The sequence below is a fragment of the Pogona vitticeps genome, chromosome 12 (genome assembly GCF_051106095.1).
Source record: "Pogona vitticeps strain Pit_001003342236 chromosome 12, PviZW2.1, whole genome shotgun sequence".
NCBI lineage: Eukaryota > Metazoa > Chordata > Lepidosauria > Squamata > Agamidae > Pogona > Pogona vitticeps.
The window spans coordinates 5349856-5373887 of NC_135794.1; the positions used below are offsets into that span (position 1 = coordinate 5349856).

Genomic DNA, 24032 nt, shown 5'->3' on the forward strand with positions numbered 1-24032 from the left:
CTTACTTTGGTCTGCAAAGGCTCGGACAGCCATACCTCATCCATAAGGTAATTTAAATATTGGCAAAGAGGGGAAGGTGGGGGGGAAAAACACTTAATCTGGTGGACGGTTTTCCAGCAATCATGCAGGCTTGGAAACAGAGATGAACAGGGAGGAGGAGACAGACAGACAAAGAAAGACACTCGTCCAAAACAAAAGAACTTCAAGTTTTTTCCAGTCACCTGGCGTAGTTCGGTGGCGAACGGAGTGAATTCAGACGCATGATGATTTCTGAGGAGTACGTGGCGCTGATCAAGATGAACACGAGAGAGATAAAAGTCTTGAGATGATGGCATTGATCCGGAGCAACTCAAATCAAGGAAGAAACAGCATTTCCAAACTCGTCCGGCTTGTCTCTTTCCAAGGAAAGTAAAAACAAGGCAGAAGGGGGGGGAAAGGAACTGGATCCTAAAACTATCATTACATGATTTGGGTGTAATTCTAGTAAAATCCAGAGGTACTTATGGAGAAAGAAAATGGCACCCCTCAGAAGTCCTGCTTTTTGAGGCCTCAGGAAAGGTGGTTGAATCTGGTGCTCGGAACGATTACAGCCAAGATGGATGAGGAAAGAACGAAGATTTTAAATAAAGGTAATAATTTAAAGAGTTGACTTTGCACATAGCTCAGGAGATCTCATGCAAGGGAGCAGGGGCATGCGAAAGTCCGGGGGCGTGGTGGAGCTGGGCGGGTGGCGGAGGGACCCTCTTCTCTCACGTCTCCACGGGACTCGGAACCATGCTGTTGGGAGTGTCGGGGAGCTGGGACGACAAGGAGGTCACATCGCTGCCGGAGGAGTTGCCCAAGGAGCCGGATTCTGAAAAAGAGACCTATGGGAGTAAAAAAGGGGGGAAAGCAAGTGGTTAGACAGAGGAATCCAGTAATACAGCAGGACCCCCTGTATGTGTGGTATCGGTACCCACAGATTCATTTATTCATGGTCTGAAAATATTAAATGAAAAAAATCCATTAAAAAATATGTTCATATGTATTACCAAAACAGGCCACTAGATGGATAAAGACCATGCAATGAATAATTGTTAGTGAAGAACACATGGTCTCTGGTGCCTCTAGTGACCAGTTCTGGTAATGCATATGAAAATAGGTAGGTAGGTAGATCGGTCAGTCTCTATTATCCAGTTTTCAATTTTCGGGGTGGGTGGGGCTTGGAACCAATCCCCAGCAGATGGGGGTCCTATTATACATGCTCTGGAGGATAGCGCTAAATCTCAGAGCTGCCCATTCCTGGACGAGCACCCCACTCTCTGCTGCCCCACTCCTGCTTTCTTATAGGATTCCAAGAAGTCCTATAGATTTTAAGCCATTTTACGGCTGCTCCGTCCACAGCAAGACAGGACAGTCGGATATCTTAAGACCGGACAGTCCACTTGAACTTTCCCTTCAATGGCAGAAGGCCACAGCCAGGAATTTGCAAGACCATCCAGATGGCTCCTGACTTTCTGACTAGGCAGTGATCCTGAGCACCTAAGCAGCCACTGTTTACAAAGATGGATGCCGGGGACCCATATTTAATCAAATCACTCTTTTGGGGGCAGCCAACAATGCATTAACTCTGCAGGCAGCCCACCCGTCTGACCTCTCTAGGGCCTTAACCAAACATTCTCTGGGGTTCATTTTCTGATTATCTCCTGAGCACATTTGCTACACAGGAAAGAGTCCATTAGGAGAGGAAAATAAGAGGGAGAGAGAAGCCCTAGGTGGACAGCCACCTTCCTAAACAGTCAGCTATAATTAACATTGCATCGTCAGGGGCATCCCATCAGCAGTCTTGCGTCGTGACCCAGTGAAATAGAGAAGGACAACTCTATTTTAAGCCAGTTAATTTCAATTAGCCCAGCTCCTGTCTTCAGCGCTGGCATGAGCAACAGGAATGCTGTGGTACAATTTTGGCAGCGCGTCGTATTGTCAAAGCTCATGGCCAGGAGCCAGCTAATTGATAGGAAACCTACCTCTCACTAAGACAGAGCATTAGGTCATCTAGCTGAACATTTTCTACATGCAGGTGGGAAAAAGATCTGCTCCCGGGGGCTGAATCCAACCTTTCTAGCATCCAAATTTGGTTCCCAGGGATTTTGCAGACAGCTGCATATCCTTTCCCATCACTCTACCGCAGTGGGTCCCAACCTTGGGTCCCCAGATGTTCCTGGACTAAAACTCCCAGAAGCCTTCGCCATGAGCTGTGCTGCCAGGGATTTCTGGGAGTTGTAGTCCAAGAACACCTGGAAGACCCAAGGTTGGGAACCACTGCTCTACTGGTTATTTCTAAGCTTTTGTAGAGTTTTTGCCTCCTCTGAAGATTTGAAATGCTTCTCCTAAGCCGTCCAGAGGGAGCCAGTGGCAATAAGAGTTATAACCTAGAAGATAGGTAAAGGTAAAGGTAAAGGTTCCCCTTGACAATTTTTGTCCAGTCGTGTTCGGCTCTAGGGGGCGGTGCTCATCCCCGTTTCCAAGCCATAGAGCCAGCGTTCTGTCCGAAGACAATTTTCTGTGGTCACATGGCCAGTGCGACTTAGACACGGAATGCTGTTACCTTCCCACCGAGGTGGTCCCTATTGATCTACTTGCATTTGCATGCTTTCGAACCACTAGGTTGGCGGGAGCTGGGACAAGCGACGGGCGCTCACTCCGTCGCGTGGATTCGATCTTACGACTGCTAGTCTTCTGACCCTGCAGCACAGGCTTCTGCGGTTTAGCCCACAGCGCCACCACATCCCTATAACCTAGAAGATATTGCTATTTTAAGCCCTAACCTGTTGGGTTTGCCCTTGCTCAACAGTAGAATATGTCTCCCCCGATCCCGAAGCTTGTAAATATCAAGGGTTCCCCACCTCTGGTCTACACCCTGCCTGTGGTTCAAACAGAAGCCTTTCCTAAGCCAACCTGGAGATGCTGATTACAGAACGTGGGATCTTCTGCATGCAAAAAATTTGGACTCCTCCACTATCCCTTTGCAACCCCATGGAGAGTTCATCAAGCCATGAAAGAACTGCAAACATTCAACACATGAATTGTAATTGCAGGCAATACTCCTGCTCTGCATGTCCATTTAATGTCATATTGCTCACAATTCAGCACAGATTAGCCGTTCATGTAGGTTTTTGGTGTGCAGCCATCAGCCTCCAGTTTAAATCCAAGTGAGACTCATATGGTGTGGAGACATTTTTAGGGAGGTGGCTGTTGATGAACTGAAGCTCCACTGGGTCTACTCTAACTGAACCTGGATCCAACCCATTGTGTTTTTCAGGCTATGTCTTTAAAAAAGGAGGGGGGGATTTGTTAAAGTGTCCCGTACGACGTAACTCATTGTGGCATATTTAGATGAGGCTGTTCTTTTCAGATCCATCACTCCCCATTCTGAGAGGGCTTCCAGGCAAAGAGTCCCTCAGACCAACTATTCAGACTGTTCAGTTTTTCAATCATTTCCTTCTTAACAAATTTATAGTTGAAAGGGGGGGAAGCAGATCAGGGAAGGTGGAAGGGAAACGGGATGGAAGGCAACATCTGGTCCAGCGAAAGAGGCCCAGAGCTTCATCTGGAGGCACCGTTGAGTCATATGACTGGCTCACATTTTGCCCAGCTAAGGACTGATCTAGTGTCCCCAAAGGATGCTTCTGCACCAACGTATAGTTCCTAACCATGGCCCGAAACATTCCGGATATTGCACCACAGACAGTTCTCTGTACAACCTCAGCCGCTTCCCCAGCCCTAACTCCACTACTGAACTGGGTGCTCAATTTACCGACCTTGGACGGAGAGCAGCTTGAGTCAACCTTGAGCAGCTTACCTGGGCCTGTCAGGATCAAATTCAGGTTGTGAGGAGTCTTGACTGCAGCATTGCAGTTTAACCACTGTGCCACGAGGCTCTTCCACATCTACGGCTACACTGAGTTCTAAATGACCCACCACTACGGCAACCATATTAGGACAGGTGGAGGGGTGCACCAAGAACCCCCGAGTATGGGGTTATTGCAGGGCACTTTTCAATGGCTATAGTTCACCTCCATTGGCCAACAGGAGATGGAATGGTAAAAACAGGTGGATCTTTCATTCCACATCTTCTGACCTCTTTCATGTGACCCACAACGGTTTCTGAATTTCTTATCAACTGGACATTTTGTAGAGCAGTGGTTTTCAACCATGTGTTCTTAGACTGCAACTCCCAGAAGCCTTCACCCCTTGCTGTGCTGGCCAGGGTTTCTGGGAGTTGCAGTCCAAGAACACCTGGGTGAACCAAGGGTGGGAACCACTGATCTAGAATGATCAATCTAGAATAAGACCCATATAATCTTGTGTTGGGTAAATGATCAATGATGACGAAAGAAAAAAAAAAGTTTGGGAGTGTTATTATTTTGGATTGGCCATTTCAGTTGGGGGAATCTGGAAGGTGCCATGTTTTTTAAAAAATAAATTTTATAAGCTCAGAAGAAAGTCAGAGTTGTGACCCCCAACCCAGCCCTGTAGGGAACGATGTTAATGTCCTGCTAATTCTCCAGGAGGGGGCTCAGATCTCTCACCCCACCCACCACCATCTCTTACCAGTTGCTGGAAAGCCGGCTGATCCAAGTCACTCTGCAGGGCAAAATCGCTGAGCGCTTTCCAAGGCGGCTGATAGGTCTGCACCTCGACTGCATTACCTTGCACCGCGCTGTCGTGCCGGATTGGGCTGCCAGCCACTAACGGGGTTCCAGTCAGGCCCTGCAAACTCTTTGGAGGGGGGGGGAAAGAAAGACAGAGAGAAAAAATCAGACAGGTTTGCCTGATTCCAGTGGGGAGACCAAGACTGATTCAGCTGTCATTCAGCTACGGATGCTCTTTCAGAGGATGCAATGTCATATTCTGAACAACAACTTGCAGAATTCACCAGCTAGCATGGCTCTTAAGGGACTCTAGGCACTGTGATACAAAAATGTCACTTTTCCATGTTCTGTGGCTTTCTTCTTAAGCTTCTCTCCATGCCTGAACTCCAGGACGGCTAACATGTGTGTATGAGATACAGATCTGTTCATGGGCCCCAGAACAGGGTTGTTGTTGTTGTTGGGATTCATACCCCTTCTAAGACTAGGCTGGGAGCAGTATGCCCCTCCCAAATCAGGCAAAAGGGACCAAGATTCCTGTCTAACTGAGTCCTCATATTAATTAGAAATGCACCAAAGCAATCTGGTGACAGGGTGGTAGTGACAGAGAGAAAAACTGCTATTGTAGTTAAGCCCTCCCAGAAGCAGCTACAGTTAGGACCAAACCAAACCTGGAATTAAAACCAATTAAAACACAGTGGGAGAGGGGCTGGATTTCTGAGTTGCTCTTAATAACAAGTATTTTACCTTCCCCTCTCTGCCCCCAGGGGCTACGCTAGGTGTGTTACCAAGGAACTCAAATATAGGGGTACCTTTGTCTGCTTACAGACTTCTTCCTGGTTTCAAATTAGGATGTGCAAGATTTGCGTTCCTCCAGAAGAAAAAGGTGTTTTTGCATCTTGGTGTCTAGACACAAAATGTCTCTTTCCATCGGCTACATTTTTCTTGATTTTTCCCAAATTCTGTTTCCATTTCAAAGAAAAGCCCGAGATCCTTCAACTTCTATGCTTATTTGTATTGGGAGATTCTCTAGACCTCAAACTTGGTGCATACATATATTCTGGATTCACCAATTTGGTTCACAAAGCTAATCGAGTGATAACAGTTAGGGACTTTCTCCTGAGCGTGCTCTCCGGCTGTATGATAGGTGTTATGACCACAACTGAAGGCAAACTTTTCTACTATCAGTGGCCGTCGAAAACATCTATACAGTAATTTTAAAAAGTAGTTTCACTAAGTTAATGAAAGGCTTACTTTGTTGAGCCGGGAAAATTAACGGGAGGACGGCCTTGGCTATTTTTACTTTGCTTAATGTAGCCCCCTTGAGCAACGACAGCCTGTAACGTCCTGACTCAGTGAGCCATCCTTACTGAGTATCATTACAGAACATATTATTTTCTGGTGCAGTTTGTGTTTGCATTCTGCACATGCTCTAGAGCCACAACAACTTCCATGGTTCCTCTTGCATATCTATCAAACTCCAACTGGTTTCCAATATTCTGAGACAGCCTACCTCCTTTCTACACCCCATGCATAATTTTATCATCATCATCATCATCATCATCATCATCATCATCATCATCATCATCATCATCATCATCACATGCTGACAAGTCAGTTCTGACTTATGGCAGCCTTTTTCACGGTTTTCCAAGTAGACAGTACTCAGAAGTGGTTTACCCTCCCTTACTTCTGGGACTGTGCAGCTGGCCCAAGGCCACCCAGGCTGGCTCTACTCACAGGAGACATGGTCTAGAAGGGTGGGGTATAAATAAATAAATAAATAAATAAATAAATAAATAAATAAATAAATAAATAAATAAATAAATAAATAAATAAATAAATAAATAAATAAATAAATAAATAAATAAATAAATAAATAAATAAATAAGGAGGCTCAGTGGGGGAATCAAACTCTCAACCTCTAGCTCCACACCCAGAGACCTAAATCACTGAGCTATCCAGATAAAATTATCCAGTGAATTGCATAATTTTATGCTCCCTTACAAAATCTCCCATTAATCACAGCTTTTTTTCCCCTGATCTAGGCAGTCCCAGATCTTGTAGCCTTTCCTCATCGAACAGTTCCTCCAGTCCCCTGATCATTTTGATCAAACTTTTCCAACTGTGCTGTATACTCTTCTAGGGTCAGTGATAAGAAATGGATACTGCATTAGCATACGTTGTAAATGTTGACTATGCATAAGGGCAGACCTGGGCAAAGTGCGGCCCCAGGGCCACATACGGCCCGCGAGCCGCTCTTGTCTGGCCCGCTGGTCATCGCTGCAGTCCAAGCGCTTGTTCAAGCCCAAGACAGATTGGATTTCTCTCACTGAACAAGTTGAACATCAAAACCATTTATAGCTTTTTGTCTAAAGTTGATCACTTGTTTATCTTTTATTTTTAAGTAACGTTGGTTCGGCCCCCGAACACAGTTCAGATTTTTCGTGTGGCCCCCTATAGAAATTAATTGCCCACCCTTGCATAAGGGCAATATGAGGTCAGGAGCTTTATTTCCAGTTCCCTCCTCAACTATTCTATAATTCTTATTTTGATCAAATGCTACTTCCTAGGCTTCTTTTTATATAGCTCTATGAACATTTGTGACATCAGTTTTAGAATATCACAGATTTATTATATATTTAGCCCACTGAATAAACAAATGTAAAAATCCACCTTGCAAGCAGGCAACACTCATAACAACTTGATTATTCATCCTGAGACTGCCCCCTTGCCAAAAATAGGACCAGCGGTGGATCTGTGCTAGATAATACAATAGGAACTATGAACCAGTTCTTCTGCCATCAGGGCAGCTCAGAAATTCAACCACAACAACCTTCAATGGTGCTCTCCAGGTGTTTTGGACTACAAATCCCATCAGTATGCCCAATAGTACAGAATGATTGAAACCGATTCCATGGGGAGGGGTGCAACAAAGAAACAGTAGAAAGCAACTGGAGAGCCAGATTCAAAATGGAGAAAAAAATTAATCTGCAATTCACTGTCGATCAATTTGGCAATCAGCCTGCAAATTACGGTAATCAGAGAGGAGGGGCAAGAGATTTGTTCTCATTTGCTCCGCCACCTTGCTCAGATTTCACACCTTACATTTCTCCTCCACTCTTTTTAAACTGCAAAAAAGGATTTGGGTGGTCTATTTTTCAGAAAGACAGCTCTGCCCATCTATTTCAGAAAAGGAAAGGAAAAGAAAGGAAGTAAGAAAAGAAAGGAAAACCCAAATGTACGGCGGCACCCTTAAAATTAACAAGCCAATGTTACCATGAGTGTTTGTGGATTACAATCTATTTCTTCAAATACAAGTTGGGTCAGTAGAAGGGAGTTGAAAACGGTTAGCTTCAAATGGGGTGCAGCCCTTTTGGTTTAAGTTTTGATCCTTAGCCTAGTTTCCATAAGGGTTGCAATAAAAGTGTAAAATACCACCCAAAATTCCCTGTTGAATCCATGATATAAGAATTCCCCACTTCTCTGTTCAATCGATCAGTGAAAATAAGGTAGTGGAAATTAAAAACATGCCACTTATATAGAAATTAAATATCACTTTTGCCTTTGATGGGTAGAGGCCGGCATCCCACAAAATACAGCCTGTCCTGCAAAGATTGTTTCCTCTGCTCTTCCTACAAAATTTTCCTCACCCTCTACCAGCAAACTTTCCACACACACCGCCCTCCTGGTCCCATCCCCAGATGATCAAGTGGGTTTAAGGCAGACCACACACCCCATTCCTCCCAAGTCAAGGAAGAGGGTAAGCCCACCTACCCTGTTTCCACAGGGTCTTATATTAATTTTTGCTCCAAAAAACGCATTAGGGCTTATTTTCAGGGGATGTTTTATTTATTTATTTTCATGTACAATCCTCTACATTGATTCAAATACAGTCATGTCATCTTCTTCTGGTTGCTGCACAAGGGTGGAGGGTGGGGTTTCACTTAACTAGGACTTATTTTTGGAGTAGGGCTTATATGAGGAGCATCCTGAAAAATCATACTAGAGCTTATTTTCAGGTTAGGTCTTATTTTAGGGGAAACAGGGTAGATTGTACATAGCAGGGTTCCCCCCCCCCAATTTTTTTAAAGTGTCAACATTTATTTACAGTGTTCATTCTCTTTGATCCATGTCCTGCCTTTCTCCTTAGAGCTTAATTCAGTTTTGTTTAAAAATGTATTTTAAATCATTCTTGTTGCTTCAAACTGAGCAAATCATGCCTGCTAGTTATGGAGATTTTTAGAGTGTTTCAACAAAGTTGGATGGATAAGATTAACTTTTTAAAAAATGCCTTGAGTTTGCATGGACAGGATCCTCCAGGCAGATCTCCAGCTGCCACTGGACAAACATGCAAAGGATCTGGCTTTCTATGTGCTCAAAAGGAAGAAAAGGCAACAGTGTGAAGTACTCTCTTAATGTCATCGGGGACTAATAATAAATCTAGTTAATTATAGGTGGCTCCTGAGGTGCATCCTCCTCATCCTGCAGTTTGGGGACGAAGTGCCCCCTCATGCGCTCACTTAATATAAAGTGCTCCTAGTGGCTTACTTCTGAGTAGACATACAGGCATCGGAAGTGAAACTGATCTGTTAAAGCATGAAAAACGTAGGGGTTTTTTTAAATCTACTGTTTGCTTTCCTCTGGTGTTAAAATGTAGTCAGTGTCACAGATGCAGATTTACAATGCAATCCCAGGCATATCTACTTAGAAGTAAGATACGTTTTCGAGAGTAGTATTCAATGTTTTTCTAAGGTCTGGATAGGATTGCAGGGTTTGAAAGATAAAGCAGGAATTGAAATTCTAAGTGCTCCTATTTGTTGGTTCAACAGATTATTTTTTACTACTTTGCCTAAAAATATACTGACAAATCTGTTTACTTGGAAGTAAGCCCATGGAAGTGGAAGCTTACACCCAATTAAGCATCTAGATGGTTTCAGCCTCCTTCAGACAGTCATTCTTGAAAATATGTTCTATTTACAGCAATACATAAACAGATGAAAATTTCTTTTTAAAAATTGTGAGTTTGTTACACTAAATTGAGGAAGTATTGGGGATGCAGGCTATTCCATCTATATCTATATGGATTTTGGGGAGAAATGATCTACATTTGTTAAAAATATATATTCAGAGAAACCTAAGACCCACAGAGAGCTAAAGCACATATAGTAACATAATGCTAGCCTGTCTACTAAGAAATAAGCATTGATGAATTCATGGCGAGTTACTCTCATGTAAGCGGATATACGATTGCAGACATAAATCTAGAATCCCAAGGAGTAGGGGGTGGAAGCAGAATTAGAGAAGACCGTTTAGCCAGCTATCCAACAGTACCCACAACCTCCCTGGACCCTGCTGTTGGATTACAACTGCCATAATCCCCCACAGCATGGCTAGGAATGCTGGGACTTGTAGTCCTCCATCCCTGGAGAGGACCAGCTTGGGGGAGGCACTGTAGGAGAGATGCATCAACCAAGGGGCTAAAAACCATTTGCTCTGGGTTAATCCAGGATCAGGAAGGGAGAAAGATAAAAGACTACAACAGGAAAAAAAATATCCAATATATGTCTCCCTAGCTCTTCCCAGGTGCCAGAAGATTGATGTCCTAGAACAGAGGGGAAATAAATCTTCAAAAAAAAGGGAGGGATTTGGGAGGGGAGGCGCTGTGGGGTAGGGGGAAAAAGGTGCTGCCTTGGTTTCTCATTCCACTGATGCCAACTGCAGGTTCTCCTTTCTGTCACATTCACATGGTCAGCCTAGGCCAGTTGTTAAAAAATATGTGGCAGCCATCAATCAGACATGCTAAGAGGTCCATGGATTCCACACACAGAGGTACCTCTGAAATCCCCCAAGACGGGGTTCTTAGAGGGTTGAAGCCATGGGGGAAAGGAAAGCAGAAAGGGGGAGGGACCCAGAAGAGATGGAGGAGAGGAAGTTGAATTTGGAAAGTCCTCCTGGTTCTCTTGCTGCCAGTTCGAATCTGTACCTGTACAGCTTAAATGGACTGAAGTGTTTTTTTTCAGCTCCAGAACTTGAAAACATTACCCCCCCCCAAAAAAAAAAACCTTTTTGTGTCCTGGCTTTGAACTTAGGGCCACTCCTAACAGGGCTTCAAGGGATGTGGATTTCCATGGCCATGCTGGGATTTGAACCCAGATGTCTTGAGTCCCCAGTTTGATGTTCTATCCACTGCTAAACCACCGTGGTCCTCAGCTCCAGCAGAAATAGGGATGGCAGGCGAGACCGTCCCCAAAAGCCGCGCTTCCAAGATTTGACCCGTTCCCAAATGCTTATTTTACAGAAGATGTTCAAACAAACTCGGTGGTTCTACTCAGAAACAACTTCCGATGATCTGCCTTTGAAGCCCAGGTTAAAACTATCGCTCCCTCTTGTTGCATATCGACAAGATGAAAAGGGAGGTGAGTGGGAACCGCATGGAGGTGTGATGATCCCGGGCATCAATCCTGAATCAAGAACAGCTGGGCCTCTGCACCCCCAAAATAAGCGGCTAGTCAACCTCAGGTATGCACCCACACACGCAGAAGGGTGCCCGCCTGTCCTGGGGAGCCCCCCCCCCAAGAGCTGGCCTGATCCAGGTTTCCGGACAGAGTCAACAAGACACAAACCTATTTAGGCTGCGGTTCCATCCTTTTCCTGCCGCCCTCCGGCTTTCAATAAGGTGGCACTCGCTACTCCCGAGGAGAGGTGCCCTGGGATCTCGCCAGTGGTGAAAGGACCGGGATTGAGGAAGCGGAGGGGGGGTGTCTCTAAATCCAGGGTGCTTTTTGGGATGGGGGGCTTAAGGAGGGCGAGCCAGCCCTTCCTGCGCGCCCGCGCACTTCCTTACCGCCTTGTCGCTGTGTTGCTGCTGCTGGAGCTGCTTCATGAGGATGGATTTCTTCTTGTCTTTGCAGCGCTTGTTCTGGAACCAGACGCGGATGACGCGGGGGCTTAAGCCGGTCATCTCCACCAGCTGCTCCTTCATCAGGGCGTCCGGCCGCGGGTTGGCCGCGTAGCAGGTGCGCAGCGTGTGGAGCTGCTTCTCGTTCAGCACCGTCCGTACCCGCGTCGTCTTCTCCGCCTGCTTGTGCACGTGGGGACGCAAGGAAGGCTGCCGCCCGGGCACCGAGTCTACGGGGGCAGGAGGAGGGAGACACAAGCCATGATCAGGAGAACCGTGGGGGGGGGGGGGAGAGAGAGATCCGGATCGCAACCCGTTTTACTTCGTAGTCCGCCTCCCCGCAAAGAACGCACAGAACTCCCTCCAACACCCCTGACAGGTAGAAAGGACATCGCCACCGAAAAAAGGCAGCGTGCATGATTGTAATCAGTCCCACGGGAGCCTGACTCTTAACCTCTAGCTCCTGTCGATTCCCTTTATCAAAATTTGGGCCTCCCCAAGTTTTGCTTATTCGCGGTGGCTGGCTGGATAGGTCCGCCGTATAGGTGTCTGGGCTGGGAGTTCGATCCCCCACCCCATCCAGTGCCTCCTAGGAGAAGAGCCAGCCGGGGGGGGGGGGGGCTTGGGCCAGCTACACCGTCCCAGGGCACCCCTGGACAAAAAGGGAAACCTAAACTACTTCTGAGTATTCGCTCATTGGAAAACCCCTGAAAAGGGGTCGCCATAACTCAGAATTGACTTGAAGGGACATGATGATGATGATGACTGATGATGATCAAGTAAAATGGTAGGTAGATGCTTCCCTTAAGTTTGCTTAGGGGCACCGTATCCTTTTCCACGGTTCGTGGAAGAGATTGGTCTTTTTCTCTTTTTTAAAAAGAAAAAAAAGTCTCTGGATCTCTGGGGCCCGGAGATGGCGCCCTTTACTTGGGCCAAGGCGCAACCCGCGGGATAATCAGGATGATGACAAACACAGACGAAGGGTCGGGGAAGAGGTGACTGCTCTTTTTCTTAAGAGGAAAGAGAATTTGAACGGCTCCCCTCCCGGCTTCGCAAGAGGGAGTGCGCGGGGTCTACGCAAGCCAACTGGCATTGCGAACAAGACACCCCCCCCAACACAACGCAGGCGTCTTTTTTTTAATCAAACATTTTAAGATCTAGAAAGCAAATCTAAGACTGCACGAGGGCCACCCCTATATAACTAAGCTTCGTGAAGGAGGCTTACCCCCTCTCCCATTCTCTCACGCTCCCCCACCCCACAAAAATACCACAGGTAACAACCATCGCCGCTTTTTAAGAGCTTCCCCCATACTAAAAGCCAGTGGGGCCCATCGCCCAAAAGCCACGTTTCCTCCCGAAAAGAGACTCAACCCGTCCCAGGGCGATTCATCGGCAGAGATTTTTAGAATAGCCCTGGAAATAAAGTGGGGAATTTTCTTTTTCTTTTTGAGCAAGAGAAATGCTTTTCCAAACATTCATTTGGAGCGTGGTGTGGTTATCTTTTTTAAAAACTATTATTATTTCCGTACTTTTATTTTATTTTTTTATTTTATCGGGACCTAAGAATAACCGCAAACGTCACCTGGGAGGTGACGATGAAGAAATATATACTGTATATTTATTTCCTAATTGCAATGAAGAAATATATATATATATTTCTTCATTGCAATTGTTCATTGCATTGAAATATACAGTACTGTATATTTCTTCATTGCAATTAGGAAAACTAATCGTCATCCGGTGTGATTTCTCCGCAGTAGCGGGCAAATGGCTTTTTCGAAACCTCAACCCGTGTTGTTAGAACTGAAGGCGGCTAAACTATTATTGAATTCCGGAAGATAATCGTGTTAGACATAAGGCAAAAATGTTAATAATAATCGATCAAGCTGCGGAAAAAATTCTCGGTCCGCCCCAAAGACCGGTCTGCCTTCAGTCCTATAGAGGTATAACATCACATAACAGTGTTGCGTTTCAAAAAAATATTGTATCTTTCACTGTTTTATTTCCACTCCTCTCTTTAATTCTGTGGTGGTTCTAGCAAAACGACCGGAGGACGTTAAAAGGAAGGGAGACGGATGAAAAAAAAACTAAATAATGGAGTGGGAGGGCGAGGCGCGGTTAAAAGGAAACCACCAGATCCAGCGCCGCCAGCTCGGTTAAGCACTAAAAACTCCGAAAAATAAGAATAAAAATCGCCTCCAACAAGAGATCGTCTGACTTTTCTTAGACTTTACCTTTTTAAATGTCCACCCTTCATTTTAAAAATCAGGAGTATTTTAAGACAGAGCTGGGGATGATCATATATAGAAGCACAGTAATAATAATTCACAACGGTCTAACTTATCGGATATAGAGGTAAGGATCTAATTTAAAAGGAGCGGCGGCGGTATCTTTATGAGTCCTCGAAAACCGAACCAAATACGCCTTGTTGGTGTTGTCCTGGTTTAATAGGGTTCATGGACCACAGGAATGAATTCATTTTAGGTATAATTTTGTATCTCATTTGGTTATGGATGCCCAGATAAAGACAGACAGCCTAAGGTGGAAAGATCACATTCTTGTACATGTTTACTTGCGAGTCAACCTCATTATATTCAGGAAGACCCGAGGTTGCAGCCTGTGTCAGTTAAAAGAAATTTAAACTGCAATATTAAACTCACTTAGCTGAGAAGACTGTCAAATCTACCTCCAAGGAAACATTCCTAGAACTCCCATTGTCAGCCTGTTAAATGAATAAATTCCTTAGAACATAATTCCATTTACTTCTGAGTAAATCTATGTTAGATTCGCTCCCTAACAAAACCAGAGAGAGCCCTATTTTTTTAACTCAATAAAATCTCCTTCTTTCAGAAGAAGAAGAATTAAAAGCTGTTTAGATACTTATAAACCTACTTATGCTTGCAATATCATAAATAAACGTTTTAACCCGTGGGCTAAGATTAAAACAGAGACGGGGGGAAATGACATAAATAGTTTGAGGGAAGGAAAGAATGAAATTATATTACCTACGTCTATGTATGGTTAACTGTCTGTTTTGGGGCGTAATCCTCAAAAACTAACAGAAAATTAAAATGAAACTTTCGAAAATACATGTTCAGTAGTCACAGAGCAAAGTATTGCTCTACTATTAATGTAGGGTTTATGTATATTTCTATGAACATATAAATATAAATAAATATGTATTTCTATAGATAAATATATTTATATAGGAAATGGAAAGATTTACTCAGAAACAAGTCCAGTGGGACTACCTAACCACATTCAGAAGCTTCAGCAAAAAAAAACTTACGGAAATAAAAACTTTATTCTGGAGTTTTTAACTTCTGCCTGTGCTCAGAATTATACTCCAGAGCCAGTGTATGGTGTAGTAGTTAGTCTGCCAGACAGAAATGCAGGTTTAAGTCTTGAACTGGTCAGGAAAATCACTGGATGGTCTCGGTCCAGCCTCTCACCCTCAGCCTGACCTCCCTCACCTGATCGGTGCTGGCATAAAAGGAGGGAGAGCAAGCATCCGGCACTTGAACCCACAGACGGAAAAGCAGGAATCACAATAAAACATCATCTGCACTGGAACCAATTGTCCTTAATCCCAGATTAGGGCCAAAGGAAGGTGTCCTGGTTGTATCCAACTGAGTGGTGTGAGAAGGAGAGGGGAACTTTGCCCATGCTCAGAGGTATTCTGTCTTGACTCCAGAAAGGCAGCCTAGAGCCAGCAGAAAGTCTGAAACTGGCACTCTGTGTTTCTTGGCATACGGGGAAGAGTCCGAGACCAGAGTGAACATTAGGATCTGAATTTAGTGCAGTTTTAACTGGTAATGGGGATAGTAGTGGGTGATTGTCAATGGGCTGGCCTGGTGGATGCCAAGGGGAAGGCCAGGAGGCAAATGATCTCCTCCGGATGGATGGAGGGGCCCGTCTAGGTAGAGGGTGGAGGAACTGAGATCCCATCTAAGTCATCCATCCAGCTCTCTGTTAATACTCTAGGCAGGCAAGATCTGTGTTCTCCTAAGGATTGGGCCCCTGTGTGTGAGCAGACAAGACATCAAAGAAGAGGAAGGGGGCTGCTTTAGGTGAAGATGTGGGCAGCTTCCAAAAAATTATTTAGACCCTCCAACCCCACAAGTTTTTGAAAGGAGGTAAATGAAAGCCTGTTTCTGTCCTGTCTCTGGGGATGCCGAGATGGGGGACACCCTTCCTTAGAAGAAGCCCTCAGGAACAATAAATAAAAAATAATTAAAAAATACAGCCTCTGCTTGGAGGTCTTGAAATGAATCACACACACACCACACTCTCATTTCTGGCAGGACGTTCACTGTCTCTCTCCCCCCCCCCCCCCATGTATATTGTAAGCGCCTTGGGGCAAGCACCTCCCTACAGGCACCTTTGAGCCCGATTAACCTTTTGATTTTAAACGCACACACACACACCGATTGTATCCCACAAGTTCCCAGTAAGGCGGTGCAGTTCCGAAGAGGGACAGGCAGGCGAATGCGGCCTGCAGAGAGCAGGGAGAAGAGGCTGGGGGAGGAAGAGGCCGGAGGGGTGGCAGGGACAGAAGAAGGCCGGAGGCATTGGGCGAGGCAGGGAGGAAGAAAACGAAAATACCGGCAGATCGAGGATCGATCGGGAAGGGCGACTGTGAAAGTAGTAAAGGAAGAAAGGAGGGAGAAAAGAAATGAAAATCGGAAGAAAACAGGAAGGAAGGAGGCAGGCAGGCCAGAGGAGAGAAGGAAGGAAGGAAGGAAGGAAGGAAGGAAGGAAGGAAGGAAGGAAGGAAGGAAGGAAGGAAGGAAAAGAAGGAGCAAGGCGCACCAGCAGGGAAGAACAGAGAAGGGCTTTCTCGGGAGGAGGAGGAGGAGGCAGGGCCGGAGCGGGCGCCGACCTACCTGCGAGCGGCAGGCCCGCGGGCCGGCCTCCGGGGAGGCGTCCGGGGCTGCGGGGAGGGCTGTCGGCCGAGGCGGCCCGCTCGAGCAGGAGGCTGTGGTCGGCCCGGCAGAGGAGCTCGTGGTCCCGCAGCGAGAACTCGTCCCCGGGCAGGAGCTGCCGGCTGCAGACCGAGCAGCGGAAGCACTCCAGGTGGTAGACGTTGTCCCGGGCGCGCATGACCAGGTCGCTGCTGCTGAAGCCGGTCGCGCACTTGGCGCACTTGATGCCGAAGAGCCTGCAAGAGCCAGGCCGGGACCCGGGACCCGGGGGGGGGGGAAGAAGGGGAGAGGGGAAGGGCAGCAGCCGTCAGAAGGGGGGGGAGGCCAGGGAGACCCCCGCTAGGGGCGCCTGCCCCCCCCCGCCCCCACTAGCTAGCCTCTCTTTCCTCCCCACCCACCCCCCTTCCCGGCACAAAATGAATCCGGATGGATGGAGAAATCCCGCGGCCGCTGCAAGCTCCTCGGGGCAGGGGCCGGCCCTCTTACGCAAGCAACAGGGAAAGCGAGGCCCGCGGCCGTATTTAAAAGACAAGCGAGACTTGTAACACAGCCGTGGCCCTTTTCCCACCCCTCGAGCCTTCTCCTTGTGATATCCTATTACAGAACCATGTAATTATATAATTATAATGCTATTCAATTAATAACCAGTCCTCTTGCAAACGCTTGGAAGGCAGAGAGGACGAGGCTGAAGGCGCCCTTCGCCCCAATGGGCCCGCCGCCGTCAAAAACCACTTCGCTTTGGCTACTTCTATAAATACTGTATGCATATAATTAATGCCCTTTTCTCAGTTTCATGTTAATCGAGGGAAGGGCTTCAGCTTTACAAGCCGCCCTATTAATAACTATTAATAACCAATAATAATGATGCATAATAACATTAATGGTTTGCTGCCTCTCCTGGATTCTTACTAATAGTCCCATTATTCATTTAGTACCGCGACCTGTTCCTTTTGAATGTTGTTTCGATGTGGGTTGCAGCATCCACAAGCAACAGACTGACTAGGAAATTAGCAATATTAGCAAAGGACGAGCGCTAAGGGTAATTATCACCGCCCTTTGTCAGGATGAATAGAATCGTAACCTATCGACAACACAGTGAGTTACTGAGAAGTAAGTTCCATTGGAGTCAGTGGGACTTATTTCTTAGTAAATATATTCCCGAGGAGCGGATGATTTGTTTCAGGAAAGGTTCACAGAAAATAGCTTTTAAAAAAAATCACATTCGGGCAGAAGATAAGAGAGGAGCCGTGAATTATGACAACTTTCGCTGGTCATTCTGTCTGAACTTCCGGCCACCAGGAGTTCAAAGTCCAAAGACGTAACTCTGTCCTCTCTGACCAGCTTTAATTTTTTCCCCAAGGCCAAGGAAGAAAAGGCAGGCAGAACTTTTTTAAAAAAAGATTTTGTAAATAGGCACGTATAGATCAAAACCACATCAATAAGGTCTATATATATAGCAAACTTTCCAAGCAAGGCTCGTCTGAAAAGGAATATTGAAAAGAAAAGAAGAAAGGGTGGTTGTAAAAAAAAAAAAAGGGGGGGGATTTGGAATATTCCGGGATGTCTGGCGTAGAGGTTGAGAACAATGATCACCTGATATAGTCCCTTTTACAGTACGTTTTGCCATCTCGTACAAAACAAGTGCACGTTTCGTCCAAATATTGGCTACAATCCGCGCATTTCAGGCAGGCCGCGTGCCACTCCAGGTCCGGGGAAACCTTCAGGATGTACTGGTCGTGGATTTCGCTTCCGCATCCCACGCACATGGCAATCCCGGGTTTTTCTGCCAGTGGAAAGGAGCAAAGGAAACGGAGAAGAACGGACAGAATCGGGCATCAGGGCTTTTCTCAGACAGGCGCGCGACCGACAGTAAAAGAAATTAAAAGAAATCCGTTCAGCTCATCCGACAGCCTCGGTGTCTTCCTCCTCCCCCGGCTCCCCTCTTTTTGTTTTCTGAAGAGGGGCTCCGGATCCCTCCAACCCACCGAACCACCCAGAAGCAAAACAGAAGATAAAATAAGAAGGAATCTGGGTTTTTTGGGGGGGAATCCTTGCAGTTTATCCGACCCTTTTTACGTTTTCCGATTGCAACGCAAAATAAAATTAATAAATCGCCACCTGGCCCCACGGACAGTGTTTTTTTAAAAAAAGCAAAGCAAAGCAAAACAAAAGCTTCACACCACAACCCTGCAGTGGAGGGGAAAAAGAGAAAAATCCTGATCACCTCTGAATGACTGCAAAAATACTGCTCCTACCACGAGTAATAAGGCGACGGTTTTGGCCCTTTTCAATTGCTAAGTGAAAAATTCTTGTCTAAGCAACTTGAAAGGACCTTAAGAACAACCCAGGCGTTTGAGATTAATCAAGAAATAAATGCAAACACAATCTAGCCGCGCATTCTGGGGTAGGTTTGCATAAAGATCCAACTCAAAGCGAATACATTGGCAGGAGGAGAGCCAGAATTATTCCCGACGATGCGTAAAAGCCAGAGAGGAACGGACCTTGATTTCTTAGGTGACTTATTTGGGCGACTTTTCCCACACCTCTCTCTACCCAGCCCCCTCCCGCAACCTCAACTGAGCTGAGAAAATAAATAAGAAAAAAAATGAAAAATAAAATAATAAAAATAAAACACAAGGAAACAGAATTTAAAAAAACCCACAACCTTCTGCTAAAGAAGGTGCATTCCGACAGACACCCCCCCACCAGACTCTTTCCCCCCCCCCCGCGGCATTCGGAAGCCCAGAGTAAGAGGAATCAAAGAAAGCAAGAGCGCCACTTACTTTTGGAATGATCCCCCATAGCACCCAGGAAAGGATAAGGGAAAATAATATCCACCATGCAGAAGGAGATGTAGGAAAGTGTTGAATGGTGCAAGGGGGAAAAAAGGAAGGAAGGAAGATGTGGGGAGGGGGGAGAGAGAAGGAAGGCTGCGGTGATTCCCCCACTGCCTTGCCTGTTGGCTAACTAACTATTGCATCCTAGGAGCCGACGGGGAGGGCAGCTTGCCCTGTCCCATACGCAGCATGACGTCAGCACGGCGCGGACCACCCACCAGCTCTTGGAAGCGCGCGCGGGGGGGGGGGAAGGCTGCAAGGAAAAAAAAGGAGGCGGGCAGAGCGGTGACCTCACAGAGCTGCTGCGGCAGCCCTCGGCGGGGATTGGCGGAGAAGGCGACGGCGAGCGGGGATTGGCCCGGCCGGGAACAATGGAACGCAGAACGTTGGGGCGGGCGGCAGTAGTAGCAATGATCAATGCCTTCATGGCACAAGGCTCCGTTGGGGTGGCTCGCTTTGCGTCTTTTCCGCCGGTGCTCGCCAGGCTTCAGCCAAGCATCCCCACGTCGTCTTCTTGTTGCGGGAATCTCCCTGGACAGATCCGGGTTGTAGGAAGAGCTAGCTAGCCGGGGGTTCCTCCTGTCGTGGCGATAAGCCGCTCAGTTCTTGAAAGCCGGGGTTGGAAAACACAACTGGCTTCACTTCTGGCTTCTTCTGGGATTGGAAAGAGATTTTGATTTATTTCCATTTTTTTTCATCCGTGCCTAGCAGCCCTAGTTCATCCACAACTGGAGCGCAGAATTTCCTAGGGTTTCCTTTTAAAAACAGGCTCCCCCACCCACCCCACCCGCCGCCCCTGGTCTTCGATGGAATCTGCGGTCCATCCGCTCCGGTTGCACCGGAATTCAAACGGGTCCTCCAGGTAGCACCTAGGTGGGCTGGAAAGGGCAGCCGTGGGCCCGATCCCGTGCCGGTTTGCTAGGCAGTAAGCCCCCCCCCTTTTTTTTAATTCGGTGGGATTTGCTGCTTAGGAACAGGTCAGCTGTTTTTAAAACTCCAGTCCTTTTGCATGGCTCGTCTGAAGTCAGTCCCATTAAGCTCAACAGGCTTACTTCCTAGTAGACGGCATTCTTGAAACAGACTTCCAAGCAAGTGCTGGTCATACTGGGGCTCACTTTTGAGTAAACACGAATAGGATCGCGGCTAAAATTATACTCTACCCACATCTTTAGGGTTTCGCCCCTTTTATTTTCCCTATCTCCTTTCCTTAGAGATTTCTCGTTCCCCCCACTTCAAACCTAAGCCTTTTCATTTATTAAAACGCGCCTTATCACTTTCCCCCCCAGTTTACTTGAACAATGAATGGAAAAGATCAAACACTTGGCCGCGCGGTTTCTGCTTTTGCCTTGAAAAGCTAGAGTAAATCGTCTGGGAAAAATGTTTATTTTTATTTGGGAACCATGGGATGCCATAAGGACCCCTGCGAATTCGGAACCGTCGACCCCCCCTCCCACTATAGTTTCCGAAGATGGCCAATTTCGATTCCTCCGAAAATTGAACAATATTTCACCATTAAAAAAAAATCAGTTCATCTGGATTTTTGTTTCCGAAATGTCCGTGGGGAGGGTCTGATCTTTAATCATTTCATTTAAAATCGAAGGAGAGTAGAGAGTGACAAAACTAGCATTCTTATAGAAGACTATATCTGGAAAGATTTTTCACTTTGTAAACCCTCTTTCGATACTCCCAAATGTTGTTCATTTCATTGGAACTTGATCCTTTCTGACCTTTTGCTCCAAAAATGAACAGGGAAAAAAGGGATCAGAAATAAGGTCAGCTTCATGTCTTCACGTAAATCTAGTAAAAGGTTCCCTCCACACCTGGGGAATGGACAAGTGTCTTTCTAACGTAACTCGGGGGTGACCGGGGGATTCCATACACGTAATTGACTGGGAGGCACCGTTTTGCTCTGTCACCTTCGGCTGATGCAGGGTATGCACATTTTACAATTACATAGAGTTCTTTATCGGGCACAAAGGAAATCCAGCGAAAATGCCCTGTACTGTATATTCTTATGTATGCAGCATTTTTTTTCCTACAGCGGTTCTTGTTTCACTTAAATTTATTATCACGTTGATTTGTATATACTGTTAACGAAACTACTTCCAAAATCCGCTGGGTAGACTACCTTTTTTTGCTATCGTTGAACAAACTTTATAGGAGAATGGTATGATACACTCGTATTACGCTAATACGATATACTATTGGGCAGTATTGTGCTTGCTTACCTGAAATGAGTTCAACATAATTTCAATTAAATGAAAGGATCAATGTGCCGATTTTTTTAAAACCAAAATTTATCATCATAATTCATATCGTATCATCATTCAGGGCAAATATAATGTAATGCATTATTCTCATATGTTGTTGTTATGTGCTGTCACCAGGCCTCCAATTTATGGCGACCCTATAAAATTATGACCTCCAAAAGGGTCTATTGTTAATGGCCCTGCTCAAGTCTTGTGAACGAACCGACGTGGTTTCTTTATTGAATCAAGCCATCTCATATTGAGTCTTTTTTCCTTCACCTTTTCCTGGCATTATTGTCTTTGCCACTGAATCTTGTCCTTGTATGATATGCGCAAAGTCCGATAGCCTCAGTGTAGCTATTTTATTTTTATTTTTCGCTTTTAGGGAGAGTTCAGGCTTGATTTGACTAGCACTCATTCCTTTGTCGTTCTGCGAGTCCGTGGTCTTCCATAAAGCTCTCTTCCAAGGCCATATTTCAGTTACTTAATAAAACTAGTAGAGGACAACTTTGGTGTATTGTTGCCAGACAGACGACATTTCCTTATACACCGTATAGATACAACACTTGTGTCTACACACACACATGCCTGCGTGTGGTTGCGTCTGCGTGTGTATATGTCTGCACGTAAATATGCGTGCGTGTAACTTGGGTTAATATACACAAGATTGACTCCCTCGTGCGTTTTATGTAGACCGCCTTGGCTGCAGCATCGATTCCAAAAAGGCATGGAGCTGAAGGGCTTCGGACGGCTTCCCCAGACCAGGGGGACGACGACTATTTATTGATTTATTTTGGCGAAGTGGCCACAGTCCCATCAGATTCCAGAAGGCAGAAATCTCGTACTTCTTGGGAGAAAGAACAACACGGGCTTCCCTCTTCTCCGCAGCGATCCGGGAGCTTCTTCTCGGCTGGCTTTCACCCGGCGGCTTCTTCACTGGAGCCGTTCCGCCGGAGAAGTTGCGCGTCAACGGCGGTCGTGAGGATGCTCCGCTTGCTCCGCCTTTGGAATCTGCCTCCGGCTCTCCCTCCCGCTCTGTACCGCCGGCTGCTTCCCTCGGCCCCTCTCTTCCTCCTCCTCCTCCTGCTCCGTCCTCTCTCTCTCGCCCTTTCATTCGGATCGAGGGACCTCTGCTGGGAAGGCGGGTCGGAGCGAGAGCCTGGGATCTGAACAGGAAATGCGGAGATCTGCGCGATTCCCGGGCTAGACACCTCCCCGGGCCCAGCCTTAAGGGGAGGGAGGCGATCGCCTGCGAGGGACAGAAGATTCCCCCCCCCGAGGCTTTTGATGTCGCAAAGGAAGCCGGCCCCGATCCTGGCAAAGCCTCCCGTCCAGTCCCTCTGGCGTCATAGATTTTGGAAGCGTGGGGTGGGTTGGGAGGAGAGGTAGAGGAGGAAAGCCACCCAGAGTCTAAACAGAGGTAAACTGCCTCTCTCTCTCTCTCTCTCTGACGCATCTCAGCCTTTTGCAGACACCACATGACAGTGGCTGGTCTTCACAGATAGACTGCCCCAGTACATGGAGGTTCCATTTGAGCCCTTGCCTGTAGATAAACTTTCTCTGCAGCTTCTCGGGCACCCCAGTGAAGTCCTCCTAGTCTTAGATCAGACTAACCATCTTGAGCCAGACATCCTGGAGAGCGAAGTCAAGTGGGCCTTAGAAAGCCTGGCTAACAACAAGGCCAGTGGAGGTGATGGCATTCCAGTTGAACTATTTAAAATCTTGAAAGATGGTGCTGTTAAGGTGCTACATTCAATATGCCAGCAAGTTTGGAAAACTCAACAGTGGCCAGAGGATTGGAAAAGATCAGTCTACATCCCAATCCCAAAGAAAGGCAGTGCCAAAGAATGCTCCAACTACCGTACAATTGCACTCATTTCGCACGCTAGCAAGGTTATGCTCAAAATCCTGCAAGGTAGGCTTCAGCAGTATGTGGACCGAGAACTCCCAGAAGTACAAGCTGGATTCCGAAGAGGCAGAGGAACTCGAGACCAAATTGCTAACTTGCGCTGGATTATGGAGAAAGCCAGAGAGTCCCAGAAAAATATCTACTTCTGCTTCATTGACTATGCGAAAGCCTTTGACTGTGTGGACCACAGCAAATTATGGCAAGTTCTTAAAGAAATGGGAGTGCCTGACCACTTTATCTGTCTCCTGAGAAACCTATATGTGGGACAGGAAGCAACAGTTAGAACTGGTCATGGAACAACTGAGTGGTTCAAAATTGGGAAAGGAGTACGGCAAGGCTGTATATTATCCCCCAGCTTATTTAACTTATATGCAGAATACATCATGCGGAAGGCTGGACTGGAAGAAACCCAAGCCGGAATTAAGATTGCCGGAAGAAATATCAACAACCTCCGATATGCAGATGATACCACTCTGATGGCAGAAAGTGAGGAGGAATTAAAGAACCTTGTAATGAGAGTGAAAGAGGAGAGTGCAAAAAACGGTCTGAAACTCAACATCAAAAAAACTAAGATCATGGC

At 46.4% G+C, this 24032-nt stretch overlaps 1 protein-coding gene across 1 annotated transcript; it reads right to left on the reverse strand.

Annotated features, from left to right (window-relative positions):
• Positions 1-602: 602 nt before the first annotated feature.
• Positions 603-19432, reverse strand: ISL2 (ISL LIM homeobox 2). The gene is made up of 6 exons (XM_072981949.2): positions 19241-19432; positions 18051-18240; positions 16419-16693; positions 11479-11762; positions 4594-4761; positions 603-866 (listed from the first exon to the last, which is right to left on the reverse strand). Exons 1-6 carry the CDS (start codon positions 19296-19298, stop codon positions 750-752), a joined length of 1092 nt encoding a protein of 363 aa, XP_072838050.1. The 5' UTR covers positions 19299-19432; the 3' UTR covers positions 603-749.
• Positions 19433-24032: the final 4600 nt, after the last annotated feature.